This window comes from Triturus cristatus, chromosome 2_1, assembly GCF_964204655.1.
Source record: "Triturus cristatus chromosome 2_1, aTriCri1.1, whole genome shotgun sequence".
Lineage (NCBI taxonomy): Eukaryota > Metazoa > Chordata > Amphibia > Caudata > Salamandridae > Triturus > Triturus cristatus.
In genome coordinates, this window is record NC_140581.1 from 291,561,439 (window position 1) to 291,580,957 (window position 19,519).

General features: G+C 51.3%; 1 protein-coding gene across 2 annotated transcripts in view; it reads right to left on the reverse strand.

The window, feature by feature from the left end:
• The window catches only part of LOC146864113 (complement component C9-like), a 296,668-nt gene that overhangs the window by 211,772 nt on the left and 65,377 nt on the right, over window positions 1-19,519 (reverse strand). The window contains exons 1-2 of one of the 2 annotated variants that reach the window (XM_085631145.1): window positions 11,184-11,314; window positions 3,895-4,012 (exon numbers count right to left, since the gene is read on the reverse strand). In XM_085631145.1, the coding sequence (XP_085487271.1) occupies window positions 3,895-4,012; window positions 11,184-11,242 (177 nt within the window). In that variant the 5' untranslated portion in view covers window positions 11,243-11,314. Of the gene's footprint in view, window positions 1-3,894; window positions 4,013-11,183; window positions 11,315-19,519 lie in introns of those variants that run through there. The other variant, XM_085631143.1, reaches the window with a different exon arrangement.

Below are 19,519 nucleotides of genomic sequence, written 5' to 3' on the forward strand. Positions count from 1 at the left end.
AGTTTCATCCTTTGGCCTCTGAGTAAGAGAGTTCCAGAGTCTGGTCGCACCGACCAGAAAGCTCTGCCGCCCCAGGAGCATATCCTGAACCTAGGAATCACCAGATTGTAAGACTGAGTGAGCGTAGATGGCGCGTAGGAATGTACCGTCAGAAGTTCTGGTTGAAAAAGTCTGGACCTATGTCATGGGTTCCTTTAAATGCTACGCAGTGCTTTGAACTCAATACATCTTTTCACTGGTAACCAGTGTAACTCTTTTAGCACAGCAGTGGCAGAGCTGTGCTTGGGAATGTCCAGCAAACTGCGTGCAGCGGCATTTTGTACAATCTGTAGTTTAGTTAGGTATTTAGTCCTGAGACTGATAAAGAGACCGTTGCAGTAATCGACTCAGGACAAAACCAGAGCAGAGATCACCAGCTTGCGTAGATTACCAGGAAATGAACAGAAGGATTTTTCTGAGTAATTTTAATGTGTAGAAGGATACGGAGGTGACTTGTTTCAAATTGGCTTCGAATGTGAGCTTGGATTCAAAGGTGACTCCAAAGATTTTTAATTTATTTGTAGGGATGGGAAAATAGCCCAGTTCCGAGGGCCAGAAAGTGGTGTTGCTGCCAAATAGTAGAACCTCAGTTTTGTTAAACTTTAATTTCAGACTGTTGATGGCCATCCAATCACCGACTTGACAGAGGCAGGTTTGGAACTGTGATGCTGTGTCCGAAGGCGAGCTTGTCACTGATACCACAATTTGGATATCGTCAGCATAGGACATTGCTGAGAAACCCAGAGGTCTAATCAACTGCGACAGGGGGGCAACATAGATGTTAAAAAGGATGGGGCTCAATGATGAGCCCCGGGATACCCCACAAGGCAATGTAAATCTTAGCACACCTTCCTACAAGATGCCAATGACTGGCGTGGCCCCAACAGAGAGCACCTCGGAAAGATGTGGAGGGCACGTGATGACTTGAGTGCCACTGCAGACCGTCTTCATTACGAGGGTCTCGCATTGTAATCCCTGAAAGTCTCCAGGCCCGCGTAACGACCCTTGCCCACAGGGGCCATCAAGGGGCAGTTCGGATGAAATCCAAGATGAGAGAAAAGATTTGGTTCCTAGAGCTGAAAGCCACTGTGGATGACTTTGTGCGACAATGTCCACCCTGCCAGATGACAAGTACTCAAGAACCCCCAGCGCCTATCATCACCGAAGAACCATGCACAATACCCTGATCCCAGATAAGCCTCGACTTTGGGAAGTTTCCAGGTGGAAGGATCACTGAAGTAATGAGCGACAGCTACTCCAAATACCCGATAGTCGAAGTGATAGAGTCTACAGCATTCATGAATGCTGGCCAGTGCTGGAGAAGACTTTTGATGATGAAGACCGACAACAGACCATCATGTCAAGGGGCTGACTTCAGGTACCTACTCATGTCTCTCAGTATAAGACATCAACGCAACACCGTGCAGTGGCCCCAGGCTAATGGCGAAGTCAAACGTTTTATGCGTACGCTGAGTAAAGTGCTACATATCGCAGTGGCAGAGGGCACCAATCCGGAGATAAGCCGGCACCAATTCCTGTGGGGGGCCACACTGCTCCACGCAATGGTCCCCTTGGTCTTTAATGCTTAACGGACATCGGTGGGACACCATCCCTGGGTCCATTTAGTGGACAATGATACCTTATGAACCAGCAGGTACCCAAGCCCGGCAAGTCCGGCCCAAGAGCGCACAAGGCTAAAACCTGGGGATCTAGTGATGATACGAGATCAGCGGCATGGATGAAAATTCCGGACTCCCTTTGAACCAGGCACTTGGACAAACTCACATGTGAATGGTACTATTGTCACTGCCAAGCAAGAATGAGAAATTATAACCAAGAATCTGTTGTGGTTCCAGAGAGTAGACCGCCGCAGCCAAGACATCACGCCATCAGGAGAAGAAGAAGCTGACTGGGGCGGCCTGAGCCTGCAGCTGGACTCAGAAAGCAGTCCCTTGGCCAGTCCTCAGGTTGAGTCACCGGAGGTGAGAAGAGACATAGACATAAACCCCCAACAGGAGTCTAATGATGGGGTCAGAAGCAGTTGTTCCCACCCACAGCGTTACAACCTGAGGCCAAATCCACCGCCAAGCCAGAGACTGAGAGACTTTGCTTCCAAAGCACTCAGACACAGGTCAACGCCAAGTTGGGTAGGGATGTAATGACCTCAGCACCACTATCGTGGTGCTTGGATGACCAGGAAACTGCACCCTGTAATACCCTCTGACCAGGCATGGCCAGAGGTTATAAAATAAAGCTTGGGGTCTTCCGCCTGTAACTACATTGCAGTGTGCTTGTGCTTCTTGCCTGCAGCCGTGGTGCGCCAGACTGACCCTGCAGGCTGTAGTCAATTAGGCAACACCCTTACAGCCCTCAACTGTTCTCCGCTTATGTCCACCTATAATCTCCTACCCTGGTTATTTAAAAAGAGAACTTGGCGTGACCCCCACAAACCTACTTTATTTAGCAAGTCACCCAATCGTTATTTTTTTCCTATCCTTTCTCTGCCCAAGTCTTTCATAGCTGTCTTTGGTGTATTTTTTAAATATTTTTTTTATTAATGGACAACCACTTCCTAATTCTTAGACTATTTCCCCCCTCCTTTGTACCCTCTTTTAAAACCCACTTCCACTACCCCTGCTCCCATTCCGTATGTGTTTTCATTTTACATTTACCGCTAGACGTATTAACTCTTTTTATAGGGATTTGACTGAAACTGAAAAAGAAACTGCTGCAACACTAATTGTTGTATCTTCTGGACCAAATTTGTACTACCAAAGCTATATAGTACAGAGCTGGAGTGATACAGGATAGCATTTAGCAGGTGCACAATAACACTATTCCAAGTTTCAGCCCTCAGCTTAGGGGATACAAAGCACACATTGTGACATGATTACAATGTGACTTACATCGTTGGTTTCAAATCCGACAGCCTTATAACGATGAAGGCTGTCAGATTTTAAACCGGCTGGTCAGACCGACTGGCTTCTGACGGGCTCAAGGAGGCCGCTCATAATCCCGTATGTACTGCGTTTACGCCGTGAGGATTATGATGTTGGTTTTAGACAGGCTTTTCATGATGGGCTTTCTGACATGAAAAACCTGTTGGAAAGTGACTTTGGGGGCCCCTAGCAAGACCCCCTTGCCACAGTGGCCTTTGGTTGGAGACCTGGGGGACACCTATGGTGTCCCCTGTTGTTCCCTGCACCGAGTAGCAGGCACCGTCAGGTGCCTACCACTCTGTGCAGGGATTCCTGCCACTCGGTGCAGGGATTAACTAAAACACCCATTTCTCATGGGAGCTTTGGCTACAGCCAGTTTATGGCTGCAGCATAGGCTCCCATAGAGAAATGGGAGTGTGCAACCGCACCATGTGCGGTCGCATTCTGATAATGCGGTCGGGATCGCTAACTGGAGGCCAGCTGGTCCCGATTCCGCAACGGTGTCCGACATCGTAATGAGGGCCTGTGTGTCTTTCCCTGGTCTTTGCTGTGTAATAACTAAAAGTGCTGTGCTGGCATACAAGATTTTCACCAGTTTTTCTCCTGCCACATGTTGTAATCTCTGTTAGCGGGATACTCTTATAACACAAGACATGGAATTTGCTCCTTAGGGGGTTTACAGAGGTTTTCCTGCATTGCTAGCACACTCTTTACCATGAGCAATCAAGGATGGAGAATTTTAGGAATGGAAATGAGAATAATACCACAATACATTGATACATGGTTTGCCATAAATCTCAGCATATTGTTCAACTTAATAATAGATTTTTATATCGCTTCTTCATTATGTCCAGACACATCAGGAATGATTACGTTAACATTTTACTGCTGCGCTCATAGAATAATCTACAATTACCTTTTCTTCTTTGCATGGGTCACACTCGCTCCATTCACCCCATTCACTGAATTGGCAGTCTATTGGAGAAGGAGCGCCGACTTCTCTTTTGAGCCTATTCAAATGCTCATCTGAAAAGCTAACACAAAAGGTTGCTTAATTAAAACACATTTGCATGTTACAAACTTACAATAAATGATCACAAAACGACAAATTTTATAACAATTTGCAAACAATACAGCTCAATGTGTTTAGAAGTTTGGTGATAGGATAATCATTAATAGGTAAAATGGTAATTACTGATCGGATCAAGTGGATTTTGTGCCACAATCATTGCTCATTTGCCCCACTGACATATAATAGAGACTCACCGTACTGGTTTATTGCACATAACGTGGGGTTTTGAAGATGGCAGCAATAAAGGAAACTTTTATGTAATGCAGCGGCATACTGTGCTGACGGTATTGGTCAACAATCAACTCACAAAACAAGGCAGGCATTAGCGAAGCCAATAGGTCTGGCTTTGGCTGTCAGCACTCTGGCTTTGCCACTGCTTGTTTTGCTATGATTTTTGTAAAACGTTATTGTTAGGCCACTGTTGGGCCCTCTCCGGTGTATAAGGAATCAATGGCTAAAAAGCAAAAGCTACAAAGGCGCATGTTGCCACAATAGTTCCTGGCATCGAGGTAAATAGTACCACCATTGACAGCCTTCCCCACCCCTCCAACGTAACATGCATGCTAATAAATAAACACACAACACATTTCTTGTTTGGGTAAAGTTGCTACAGGTTTATTACATACACCGTTATGTAATTTGGTGGGTTATCTTATGGGCGATCTATGAGAAGGCAACCAACTAGGCCGCCTGCCCGCCTGATGAGCCAAGCAGCACTGGGGCGAACCCCATTTGTGCTGCCCCTTCTGGTGCTCCTCTTCCCGGATCACGTGACACATGGTCCCTTATTACTCACGCCCCTTTCAGGGCGGAGCGTAGCATAGCAAACCCACGGTTGTTCAGGCCCACAACCGCCCGAAGGACTAACGGGGCGCCAACCTGATTTTCCAGGAACCTCCCATGAGGCTCCTAGGATTTGGCTCTGGCGTCCCCTATGGTGCCACGCAGAGGTACCCTTCTGTACCCCCTCTGCTTCCAGATCGCCCTGTAACTCCGCCTGCAATGAAAAAAGACAACATTCCAACATTTTCTGCCTCGTGCCTGCCACGAACCACGCCGGGTAAGCGTTAGGGTGGGAGACGGCTTGTCGGGCGCTCGAAAGAGGACACCAAGAAGGTGGGGGGGGGCCTATATACTCCTTCCCCTGTCCTCACGCCCAGGAAGTGACACTCCCTAGCGGGCCGCGACAAGGCTGGGGAACTCCTCCCTGAGTCCCTGCCACTAAGGGGTGTGTGGGGTGCCCCGATGATACTAGAGGGCTGCCCTCTTTAGTGGCACACTGCGGGGGCCTCGGTCAGCCGCATAGAACCACCATTGGCAGCCTTCCCCACCCCTCCAACGTAACATGCATGCTAATAAATAAACACACAACACTTTTCTTGTTTGGGTAAAGTTGCTGCAGGTTTATTACATACACCGTTATGTAATATGGTGGGTTATCGTACGGGCGATCCAAGGGCAGGCAGCCAACTGGGCCGCCTGCCCGCCTGATGAGCCAAGCAGCACTGGGGTGAACCCCATTTGTGCTGCCCCTTCTGGTGATCCTCTTCCCGGATCACGTGACACATGGTCCCTTATTACTCACGCCCCTTTCATGGCAGAGTGTAGCATAGCAAACCCCCGGTTGTTCAGGCCCACAACTGCCCGAAGGACTAACGGGGCGCCGAAACGTTTTTCAGGAACCTCCCATGAGGCTCCTAGGATTTGGCTCTGGCACCCCCTTTGGCTCTGTACCCCCTCTGCTTCCAGATTGCCCTGTAACTCTGCCACAGCTCTGGATGTGGCCACCGTTGCCGCCACATCCATGGCCCTACCTGCAACCTCTCATCTTTAGAGCCTCCTGCAAATCTAGAAGGAAGAGATCCATCCCTACTGGTGATACATGGACCTCATCTATATCACAATAGCCCTTGACGTTAGCCTGGATCAGCTAGTGTCTGATGAAATCAAAGGCCCTTATGGCCTATGAACTTGTGCCATGTACTATTCACCCTCAACCGGGAAAGTTCCACTGCATCACATGACTCAGCCCGTGCCAACTCTGGGCGGGACAATTGCAGACACCATGGCTCACATTGCCCCATCTATTTGCTGATCTCACCTAGCTGCCGTCCTTCTAGCACCGTGAGTGCCTGAACACCTGCGTGCCCCATCTATGGGAAAGCAGCCCACTTGCTAGGTGACCTCTCCCCCAACCCGCCTGCCTAATTTTGCTATTATGGCGAGAAGGATTATACTTACCCTTTGCACAGTCACTTTGCTTGCAAAATCATGATGCACCGGAATGTTCCTAACTAGAATTATGTGAAAATAAGCAAGGGGGCCCTCCTGCCCTTGCCATATATCCCTTATTCCTAATGGGAATTTAGCCCGCTCAGTTCCCTCTATGGTGGAACCCCCTAGGCATACCAGCTTAGCTGTCTGATTTAAGCAGTGCGCACTGTCTACGATATTGTTCCGAACATTAAGGATTGACTAAGTCCTACCTTACCCCCATTCTAGAATACTCCCAGATAGGGGGTGGCGGGGAGGGGGGGGGGTTCACACTGCCCCCCTGCGCAGCCCCAGTTGTGGAAAATTACCTGCTCCGTTAAATGTAATTTTTGTTGGACACTGGGCGTGCCACATGCTCTATTACATAGTAGCCTTTTGTGCTTGACACCTTGTTTCCCCATTTCCTGGGACGGCAGCATACTATGATGGCTGACAGCGTCCCCACCCAGCGAGGCTAATCTAGCTAACCGGCATTTGAGCCTGACTGCAGGAACATGTCACCTACCCTTGCTTCTAGGGTGCACTTACTTCTCCCCGTTTACCAGACGTTTGCACAAACCCTTTGATTGCTAAACCCTGGTGAACACCTTACTGGTGTCAAATCTGGTTTGAAACGATATATGTCTTGTGCCCCTTGTTGGAGACACCTCACCCTTTCATGCAGTGACAACTTACGCAGTGCATCCCGCTTGCTTAACTGCCTTCGGATCACAGATGTACAGTACCTACTGTCCATCTCTGGCCCTGGATGCTTCAAACCCCCAAAAGTGTCAGAATCCCAGATCCCCAGTTTACTGTTTAGCTGCAGTACACCTTCAGTGGATCCGCTTGGAGATACCACAAACTGCATTGGTCATGCGAACATTACAAAGTGCACAATTTTCATCTGGGCGCACCTCTAAATGAGACTGGCTCCACTGAGCTGTAAGGCCAGAGACACACATATATTAAACCTATTTACAGTTTTTTGCCACTTGGCACCCTTCTGGTTGAAGCTCTGATTTTGTGAAGCGCACGTGCCCCCGGGGCAGGATGTCGTTGAATAACCGGTGTATGTTACCCACTCGCCGATACTATGTATTGCTAACTGCCCTACTTGGATTGACGGAATGCTGAATGATTCCTAAGGACTGTAACTTAATGCTCAAACCCAGTTCGACCCCAAAACTTTGGGACAACCTAAGTAGCCAGGGGCAGAGGGCACATTTTAGCTGCATCGACCAGACATAGCCAGACACGACAAGATTGCGACCCCAGTTCCACACACTAGAACATAGTCCATCAGGGGCCGAGGCCTTGCCTTTGCCCTCTGTGGTGTGACCTGGACTGCTAAGACCGGGTGTCATGAGATCACACATTTACGTGTACCTATCCTCTTGTGCTACACCCACTGGGGGATTAGTATGTTCCCCACCTACTTGCTCGGAATTAGTGATGGTCCCTCGAGGGTTGAAAGGACACGGCCTTCTCCCTGAAGCCTGTCCATCCAGACTTTTACAAGAAATCTACCACATTGCTTTGTCAAGCTGTTCCTGGTTACACTATTACTTATGGAGATATGCTATACCAGGTTTCACCAACATCATAGCTAATCGTATGCCTGCCTAATTCCCAGGGCTGGCTTGTCAAATGAAACCCCACAAATGAGACCTTGCAGTGAAACTCTGCTGTATTGTTTCAACTTCCTTTCAAAGCTAGAAGTGCCCACCAAGTGTACATGATACCTGTTTCTATGTGGTGGCAGCAGATGTTTTTCATCAAGGCCCTTGTAGCCAGTTGTACAATGCAGTCCCAAACAACGTTTCGTAGCACCTCTCTTCATTGTAATTGCCCAGAGTAAGTGTAAAATTGTACTTTCCCAGCATTGGGCTGATAACCAGCGGCAAAGAAAGAAAGAACCTGGGCGTAGGATCCCCAGTTTCATAGAGTAAAACAATAATTATCCTGCACCCTTATCAAATGTGCCACAAGCACCCATGCCCTATCCACCTGTTGTTATGCAGCTGGCATCCTATTCAATGACATCGGCGACATATAAACCAGTTCTCTAGCATACATGGTCAACAAAATTCCATATGCCGGGATTTCTCCACCAGTACCTATGATGCTGAACCTGGATTTGTAAGGCGCACGTGAGGTTCGGCGATCGTCCCAGTGCTAGCCGCCATGTTTCAAACTTAGCAATATTGTCTGACTTAATGAGGGCACTACGAGGACTCATGGTACGGACTCGAGGGCTAAAGCATTAGTGCCAATTAAGAAATTGCCAGGCAACATCGACATCATACAGCAACTAGTCAATGGGACCACTTCCCCGAAACCTGGCCAGCATCCAGTACCCCCCATAATACCGCAAGCCAGACATTCACCTGGGGGGCAAACCGGCAACTCTGATGAAGGTGAAAGAACATGCTAATTCCATCCCTGCAACCCGGGCATAATACTACGTTAGAACCGCACATCAATATAGACAAACAAAAGGACAGCCGAACACAGACGTGCCACATCCAAGAAGAACCATCTACCGTTTAAAGCCCGCTGAGGGGAGAAGTACAGTTTGCACGTACTTTGAAACCAACCACACTAAAGAGAAGGTGGGCCTCTCTGGAGCATCCCACCTTAGCCCCCAAACATGCATGAGTGCTAGGGGTGTGGGGGCAGAGAAACAATGACCAACTGATGCCCCAAGTGGGCCTGCATTCCTAGTCGCGGTGGGAGTGCCCATGGCGTCCCTGGGCGACCCTGGCTCTACATATCCATCACAACCATGCCCCTCGCACCTTACTGATGCACCACGCCATACGCTCCGCACAGCCCCCAGCTTCGAGGTGTGGGCATACGCTGTGCTCCTGGAGGTGCCTTTGGCAGCAGAACTAGCTGCTCCTGTGTTACAGTATTGAAAGCGCGTCACCGTCCCCGCACATTGGATGTAAACATTCATAAGCTGGACGAGTGTGTCTGTGCCCGTCCTCACAGTGGGCATGAAAGAACCGAACAGTATCAATTAAAAGCAGTTCAAAACAGATGCTCCCAATAATTTTTGCCCCAGGGCACCTGGTAGTACTACAGCATGTACTGTTGATTACAAGTAAATGCACTTCTGACCTCAAAATTTAGGGATGCCGTGTTCTAAATGCGTCAGCACCCCCAAGCGTGCTAAAAAAGGCTGTGCCTTGCCCTTCCCTGGTGTTTTACCGCTATGTCATTGCATCCCTATTTTCAATACTAAAGGAGCACTACACCTACAAAAAGTCCATCTTTTGGCTTAGTCAACGCTTCTATTTACATCAGATAAATAAGTCACAATTCTAGCTCAGTTTCATTGCCAACCAAGGGCTAGCTACCCCATCCCTCAGTGCCAAGGTTTCAGTTTGCTATGTGTGACATTTTCATCATATCAGTGCAACTACGAGTGACATTTAAAGGACTATGACTGACACTTTCCTGTGAGCAAAATCAAACAATGAATATCAGGAAGACATATCGATATCAGGAATTACAAAACAATACCAGTGTACGGTATTCTATAGGCAATACAATTCATAGCTCTGACTAGTTGGAGCATAGTGACCGTTCCTGGTAGGCCCGGCTAATAGTAACCCCACAGACGGCGCGACTTGCCTCACCCCCGGGTCATGGAACCCACCCATAAGCAAACACATGCAAATGAAAGGACAAACCAGCTGTAAATTGCTGAGACAGGGGCCCGCGTACACAGCACCGCAGTTGTCGGTGTAGCCATTGAGTCACAGTATCGCTTGGCACCCAGGGGCCATACATGAAGCAGAGGAGAACACTGGCACGGCATATTTAAAATGCCACCACTGCGAGTTAAACACCACTTGTTTTCCCACATCGACATACGCTATCTGTTTACTCACACCAGGAGGATGCGGGCATCGATCTCGCTACCTCGCGCATGATAAGCTCTGACGCACTCCCCATTGTGCTAATTTCCCCCACTGCCAGGCGCCCTATTCAGGAGGAGACTATCGATTTCAAAGTTAGTCTACCGCCTCCCCATTCCTTGCCGGGCTACAGCTGACATGGAATCGGAGTATGCTCCTGCAAGAGAGTGTACATTTGTCACACTCTCACTTCTCTGCCTACCATAGCGTGCCGTTTCCATCAAGCTCGTCGGTGCCCCCTGGGGTGAAAAAGGCCGAGGCAGCAGGGGGGAGGGGGATGGGGGAGGGGACACCGCTGCTGCTCCCCATGTAGGCCCTGGACCGACGTGGTCCGCCAGTCATGTGGAACTCCGGGAACACAACCTTTGCACCCTTGGCACTTAGGCCCAGTAGTTGCAGATCCCCTTCCCGCCATGCACAAAGGATCCCCTGGGGGTGGGGAAAGTAAAACCAGAGCAGCCCCGTAAAGTCCAGGCGCCGGCTGCAGGCCCACTCGCGCACGTCGCTGAGGGCAGGGGGGGATACACTCCCAGCGCAAAGTCATGCCGGCTCTCCGCAGTCTGCTGTGGCCGATCCCTTCATGCAGTTCATCCCCCCAAGGGTCGGGCCTGATGCGCCACTCTCCACCCCTCGCTTCTCCACCACCGTGCATTCCAGGGCAGAACCCAGAAAAGGGGGGGGGGGGCGTGTGATAAAAGGTAAGAGGAGCCGTACATGTTCCTATTGAAAGCTGCTTTGTCTAAAGTGGTCACCTGTGCGGCGTGAGGCAGAGGAGTACGTGCTCCCTTGCCCTGTCCCAATCCCACGCCACAACCCCACCCACAGGTACCGATGGACATCCTGGGGGGGTGCCGGACCAGGGAAAATGCAATTTGGACGGGGTCCCACACGGGCATAGTCTAACTTGGTGGGACAGATGGAATGCTTCCCCCAATGCCGCACTCAACTCGCCTCATGCGCGACCAATTCCACGACCACAGAACAGCTTGTCCAGCAGCAGGTATCAGCATGACCCGCAAAGACGGCGTGTCGGGCGCGCAAAAGAGGACGCCAAGAAGGTGGGGGAGGCCTATATACTCCTCCCCCTGTCCTCGCGCCCAGGAAGTGATGCTCCCTAGAGCGCCGCGACAAGGCTGGGGGACTCCTCCCTGAGTTCCTGCCACTAAGAGAAGAGTGGGGTGCCCCGATGATACTAGAGGGCTGCCCTCATAAGTGGCCCCCTGCGGGGGCTTCGGTCAGTTGCATACTTTCTGGTGACCATGCGCCTTGTGAAAGAGCAGAACGCCATAACTGATAGCCCTGTTAGCCAATGGCTCCAGTGGGCTGGCCTATTGCATTCATACCGTATGCTGTGGTGATTGGACGATAAATATTAATGACACAACAGTCAATGGATGAAGAGGGCTTACCGGACGGCGCCTCTATAAGTATGCTTCAAATATCAAACTTGCATTAGACATTGCAGGTTATGATTCATGAGCCTCCCCCAATTGAATCAGTCAGATGTAGTAATGGTGACATTTATTTTGATGACTCTTACAGTTAAGGCATTAGGAACTCAATCATACTCATGGGTTATATTATACCCTTACTGCATTTTTTTTTTAAACATGTTTTTCTTTATTTTCAGGTATTGGAGCAAAAACACAGTTGTGTCAAACTTACAATGTTCTTACATTCGCAGTGTCACACATTACCCCCGAAACAGTCATGGGAGCTCATACAAAAATGAGCGGGAGTGTGCAGCCCCCATATCTATGACAAATAAAGTTCAGCCAGTATTAACAATCAAACAAGTGTACCCACTCCTCTTATAGGGAGGAGTCGGCCCCAAGTCCCCTGGCCCAGGTGCCCACCCCCACCATATGGAAGAGTAATACAGCATTCTCAATGTGCTGCCTGTAAAGTACCAAATACAATAAACTCCGTGTAGACCCTACAGGGTGTACAAACCAATGATACCCTTGTTCGGGGAAACATGTTGTGTTGACCAGAACCAATGTGACTGTGGTCTTAGAAAGATAACACTTCCGTGTTCCAGGCAGTTGCCCTCGGACTGAGAGGAGGACTACCCTCGGCTCGTTGTGTCCTATGGGCCAAGTAGCGTACAGATTAGGGGCCATTTGAGTCTGGTGTGTCCTACAGGCAGTGTGTGTGTGATATGTCCCCTGATGGAGTTGTCCCCCGCTCTGTAAAACATATCCTAACGTGGGGGAAGCAAAAGGCTGCACTTCCATGATAGAGGAGGAAGGCTTCTTATGAATGGACCCTCTAGCAGTGTGGTAAAGGGTGAGCCCTGGTCAGGGGCTGGAATATTTCCTTTGGACAGGGAATTGCCCCATACCCTTTCAAATTGTTCCAATTGGTCATTAAGTTTTTCAGAGTTTTATATAGCACAAACTAGACCCAAGACATTGGGTATCAGAGCGCTTTACATGAGCACCAGTTTCGTTACAAATGGACACATTCATTTTTCTTAGGCACGGGGAGATTAAGTGATTTGCCCAGAATCACAGGATGTTGAGCGTCATTGCTAAGACATGAACCCGGTTCCCCAGCTTCAAAATCGACCGCTCTAGCCGTAAGGCTATATTCTCTCCCTCAAGTTGATGTATGCGTGTGCTCATTAGCTGCCATGTCATGCATAGCATGATGCCATGTGTGAATATTTGTTGCAAGTGGGGACCTCCACAGTCTCAAGATACACACTTTAGCTACCACTAGGGCATTGACAAACCAGCACCTGTATTGGTGTGGGACCTCAGGGTAGAGGGTGTCATCATGAAGGCGGGCTGTCTGACCTGCTAATTGTGAGTGCATCCCCACGTTATTGCAAACATCTGTACAGCATGAAATAATTAAGGAGCGATTAAATGGAATAGGCACTATGCCACAGTTGGTTGCAGCACACTTCCAGCATGTTGCACCCAGTAAGAGACTCATGTCGTGGGGGCGTGGCTAGCCGACCATCATGGCGGATGTGAGCTCGTAGTGCTCAGACCGATAACCCCAGTAATCCCCCACAATTCTCCTTAAAGTGCGCCATCCACATCTGCAACCGGTGGAATCTGCCAGCCGGGGTACGGCGCAGCTCGGGGAACCCCTCATGGTGCTGTTTTCGTAGCGGAGGACGTAGTTGTAGGTGGGAAAGTAATTGCGACCTGCGGGAGACGAAGCTGTGAGACAGAGAGCCCCGCTGGGGGCGGCTGCCACACAGATGGTAGTGGAGTACACTGAGCAAGTGAAGCGGGAGCCGCGGCGTGCTCTTTGTGGTGTCTTGTCCAGACTCGAGGAGTGAGATTACCTGCTGCGCCAACGAGGGAGGTGAGGAGCCTGGTGGTGCGGCCCACGGACCAGGAGGGAGATGGAGTGCGGCACGTGGGCCGCCGCCTCGGGCAGAGAGGAGGCCTGGAGCATCCAAGCAGGTGAGGGGAGTGGGCGGCCCCTGGGAAACGTACCGACCCGCCCAGGGTGAAATACGAAGCGGGAGCGGGGTGCCTGACCCACCGGAGGCTTACCAGGACTGGCCCGGACCCGGAGGGGAGCCCACCAGGGATCGCGACATTGCAGGGGCAAAGGCAGCGGGGTAAAGGGGTCTCCAGACCCAGCTGAGTCCTGCGTGCTGGGGGGGACTCCGTGAATGGACCTCCCGGTGGCGCTAGGTACCATAGACTGGCGCTGATGAAGATGCGCGCCCGCACCTGTACAGGATTGCTGAAGCAGCCCTGTTGACCGGGCAGGCAGCCCACACAGAGGCGAAGGAGCTCGAAGGGGACCCCCTTGACAAGCCCAGGTCACAGAGGATACAGGCCATAGCTAAAGGGGACCCAGGGCCAACATGCTCCGGGGAACATACCTGAGATGAAGTGAACGGAGCCAGATGAGGTAACCCTGGGTGAGGCTTACACGGACTGATTGCACACGTGGGCCGCATACTCCCGGCTGCGGACTACACTAGAGGTCGGGAATTAAGTGGGCAGGAGGAGGCTGCAACCAGAGAAACCACAGCTAATGCATCTGGGCCCTGCACGGCACGAAGGATCTCCGCTGGCCTACTGCAAGAAGGTATAGAAGAAGGGCGCTCATCTGCAGGCGAGAGGCAAGATCTGACCGTGTTTGTTGCTTGGGGGGCCCCCCGAGGAGACTTAGCGACGGAATTGCAGGTTCAGCCATGTGAGCTGCGTGAGCAGGAGTGAACCACTTGGCACACTGAGTGCACGCATTACCCTCAGTGCTGTGAATACGCACATATGTTGTGGGTTGGTGCCGCCCGCCCGCCCTTCCACGGACTAAGCCTCACCCACACCCCACCGGCCACGGGACCTCGGGGGAGGCGAATCTGCCCAGTAACTTCAGGATGGATATGTGAAAGACAAACTGGCAAGTGCCATTGCCACCAGCAGGTATCCGTTTCTTCTGGCGCAGGAGGCGAAACACTGGGCGCATATGCACTTCTGGAGCTGCCTTTGCTAGCCCGAGCTGCTTCTGAAGCAGAGTATATTACACAAGTACCCCACTCCGTGACTGCTAGACTCACAGGAGGTGCTGGTGCGAGGAGAGAATTTCGACTACCGCAACTCGGGCCTGCAGAGCGCAGAGCGAACAAGAAGCGGATGCAGCAGAGAGCTTGCCAGTTGCGGCTGGCATAGAAGGCATCAACTGGACAAGTAATCTCAGTGGCACACGCCTGTGTGACAGTCGGTTCCCCCATTGAGCCTTCAACGCGGTCACATTGTTCACAGCGAATCTTGCCAAGCGCCAGCCATGAATGCCCTCAGCGCAACAGCTCGTGATGGGGCGCATGAGAGCAAAAATGCAGCAGGGACCACTGCGAGCTGGCACCCTGGACTCTCCACGTATGAGGGAGGAGAACGAAATGGAGCCAGCATCTGCAGCACTGGCAGCCAAAATGGATTCCGTCCTCGCGGCTGTGGAGAGAATAGGGACCGCACTACAACATACCAGGACGTCCTTGGAAACGCGGATCGACAAGGTCACATCTGACTTTACGCTTCCACATGTGGACCACCGCAAACTAACTGACAGGGTTGCTGCTCAAGGTCAAGTGCTCCAAGATCTCCAGCCGGTTACTCACAGTCATGCAGCTGCATTACAAGATATGACTAGGACTGGCGGGGCACCGTGTGCGCCTCCTGGTGGGCTGTTGCTAGGGCTCTGCCCCACTTACGTCAAAACACCTGGTGTGTCCTTGAGGGGGTGGCCCTTACATACACGTAGCTACTCCACGTCGGCGCTTGAGGGCTGCTGTCTTAGTGAACTGGGATAATGGGTTTCCGAGTGGCAACCGCATGCGTGGGACATGAGGGGGACAGTCACGACAGATTGCTTACCGTGCACACGCCCTACCAGGACACACACTGACCTAGTCCTTTTTCACCATGCATGGTCACATAGTTTGGACGGACAGCTTCGAGATGTTCGCCCCATACGTTATGTTCTTACTAGTTCCTAAGTTGTTATGGTTACCACAGACCGGTTCACATGTACCTGGTCGTGCCCGGTGCTTACAAAACTGCACCCCACCCCTGGCCTCCCAGCAGATTATACACCCTAGCAATGGCAAGAGTTAATATAATCACATGGAACATACGCGGTATGCACACACCCTCACGTAGATATTCCATATTTGCTTATCTTCAAAGACACTCAGTTGACATCGCCCTATTACAGGAGACACACCTAACACAGCTGGAGCTCGACCGACTGCGCAGGCGCTGGAGGGGCCAGGTGTACGACACCGTGTACTCTGCGCATGCTAGGGGCACACTCATTTGGGTGAGGGCAGGCGTCCCATTTGTTAGCACAGAGACGGTAGTAGACCCGGAAGGCAGATACACCCTGGTGCGTGGAATGCTTAATGGTCAGCACATATTGTTAGCATCGATCCATGCTCCAAATGCCTCTCAAGTGCCATTCCTGACGCGTCTTTCGCAGGTGCTAACTCCGTATGCTGGCCTCCCCTGGCTGCTAGGCGGCGACTTCAACTCAGTACTCAACATTCACATGGATAGATCCTCCCCCCCCTTCGGGTCACGACTGCGAGGTCCAACGCACAGGTGCTCACGGACTGGCTCTCACACTGGGCTTTGCTGGATGAGTGGCGGGTCCTCCACCCAGCAGAACGTGTTTACTCCTATAACTCCGTGACGCACGACCTGCATGGCCAACTTGATAGGGTGGTGGGGTCCCAGTCTCTACTACCGTTAGTCGAGGCCTCGGAATATTTAGGCCGGACACACTCCGATCATAACCCCTTGCAAATTCACATCAGTTGGGAAGCTGATCGACCCCCTATCCCCACATGGCGCCTCCAGCCTAACGCGTTGGAAGACCCGGAGTTCCGCTCATCACTGGGGACGGCTAGCCTGACATACTTTGACCTTAATGAAGGCACGGCCAGTAGCACGCTGGTGGAGTGGGATGCCCTCAAATCAACAATCAGAGGTCACTGGTTAGGTGCCACCTGGAATGTACGGAAGCAGCTATCGACAGCTATTGCTCGTCTCAAATCCCAATTACTGCAATTCGAGCGTGGGGGGGAGGGGAGCGGTAGACAGTCGAGCCGTCTGGAGGACCTTCAGGCGCAACTAGTGGAGCTCTTAGAGCGGCTGCTGTTCCATAACTATGCAGCCCATACAGCACTCACGCGCGCTACAGCGGACAGGGCAGGCCGCTTACTCGCTTGGCTGCTGAAGCAAGACAATACTCGTGCTCCGATTGCGGCGATACGCACAAGGAAGGGATACCTGGTGTATACACAAAGAGAGATCCACAAGGTCATGGTGGACCGCTATGCACAGCTGTACCGGTCACAAGTTCACTGTTCGGACCTCGAACTAGGGGGATTCCTGGAAAGGATCCAGTTACCTATAGCTTCAGCCGAGCACCAGGAGGCACTTAACTGCCCCCTAACCCTGGAAGAGATAGGAGAGGCCATTGCATCCCTGGCATCCGGGAGAACACCAGGGCCGGATGGCAGACTGGCCAAATTCTATAAAGCCTACCGAGAGTCCTTGGTGCCGTAACTACACGCGCTCTACTCAAAAGCACTGGAGGAAAACGCGCTTCCACCTTCGATGCGTGAGGTGTACTTGGTGTCCCTGCTGAAGCAAGACCGAGACCCGACGACCTTGGAATCTTATAGACCGCTGGTGCTACTTAATGCCGACTATAAATTACTCGCCAAAGTCCTGGCAGAGCGTTTGGCACCAGTGGTCTCAGCCCCAATTCACAGCGACCAAAACGGGTTTGTGCCTAAGCGGAGTACGTCCCTGAACCTGCGCAGATTCTTTAGAGTTGCATCAGAAAGCGTAAACGAATGGCCAAGAGCGGGTTGCCTAATGTTGGACCTAGAAAAGGCCTTTGATTGTTTGGAATGGAGGTTTTTTACAAATAGTAGGCCTCTTATATAGAAACACCACAGTGCGGATGAGGTTGGGTCCTTACATATCTGAAGCAGTGCCAGTATGCAGGGGCACTAGGCAGGGGTGCCCACTGTCGCCACTCCTGTTCGCGTTAGCGAAACAACCTCTAGCGGCGGCTCTTCGTGTACTGGTGGGAGAGGGTATACCGCTGGGGGACGCAACACATCAGGTGTCGTTATACGCGGATGACCTGCTGGTGTATGTGAGGGATTTCGAGAATATCCCTGCTCAGCTGGCCCTCATTCTGCGGGATTTTGCAGCTATCTCGGGACTAGAGGTAAATGCCAGCAAATCCTGTTTATATGCGTTCGGAGGGGGGAGGCATGATCCGGGATACACCCTTAATGGAACGAGAGTGGCGTGGAGAGAGGACACCATCCGATACTTGGGAATACAGATATACCGTCAACCACTGGACCTCTTTGATGGAAATGTGGGTAGAGCTGTTATGGCTATTAATTCACAGATGCGTTTCTGGGGCACGTTGCCGCTGACAGTCACGGGCAGGGTGGCATTATCCAAAATGGTGATCCTTCCCAGACTATTGTACTACTTTGCCAATCTGCCATTATATATACCAGCGGCCTTTTTTGCCATGTTCTCTAAGCTGCTCCCGGATTTCATCTGGGGGAGTAGCCAACACAGGCTGTCTCTAGCTAAATTATATCTACCCACAGATCAAGGGGGGCTGGCGGCGCCCTGCTTAGAGCACTACTACTTAGCAGCGCATCTGCAATGGATCGCCCGCTGGTTTGCAGATAAAGCTCGGGATGACACGGCGACTGTGCTGCCCCCATACTCTCTGGAGTGGCTTCTCACACTTTTTCATCCAGCTGTCAAACACGCAACACCAACAGGTGGCGTACAAATGTTATCGCAGAAGCCTATTTCTCACCAGAACTCTGATGCCTTATGCACCTGTGTTACCATTAGAGGGCTCCCCCAGCGGGATACGGACACTTACCCCTCTAGCCCTGGCGCGTTGGAGGGATGCTGACATACAGACTCTAGGAGACCTGTACCGAGATGGCTTGCTGGCACCGTACGACCCGTTAGTGGGAGAAGAGGGACTTCCGCCAGGGCAATTCCTCATGCACCGCTCATTAGTTGCAACCTTGACTGCTAAATAGGGGGACATGTCCACAGAGCCAGATCAGGATTTTACCATACAATATCTCCACGTTATGGGGCGAGGTAGACATCTGGTCCGCTGGTTCGCAGCGTCTTTACGCACACATGCAGCGATCACACTGGAGCCACTCCGACACAAGTGGGAAACTGATCTGGGGAGGCCATTAGAAGACAGGGAATGTGAACGGGTATTGAGGGGACCAGTGTGCATTCCCAGGAATATGAGGCTCCGACAGATTCAGATGTTCATAGTACATAGGGCATACCTTACACCGGAGGCTATCAATAGGTATTTCCACCGTGTAGATGCAGTGTGCCCCAGATGCATGGAGCCTGGGGTGGGTCTTGTCCACATGCTATGGAGCTGCCACAGGATACACACTTATTGGAGTGTGATCAGCAAATTGCTACATATCAGTACCGGTCGTAGCTTGCCCTTTGAATGGGAGGTGTATCTGTTGCACCAGTTTCGCAGAACCCCAGCCATGAAGGTGACATCCCGGTTTCTGGATCTGGGAATAGCGGTTGCCAAATGATTGCTCACCAGAAGATGGAAGGCACAGGACCCACCACATGTGCAGGCATGGAGACACTCGCTGTATGCATGGGCTAGGGCAGAGGGGACCGCCATCAGAAGGGAGGAAACGTTGGGATTAAGGAAGGAGCCAATAGCTGCTCAATGGGAAGGTCTACTCCAGGCACTCCAGAGGG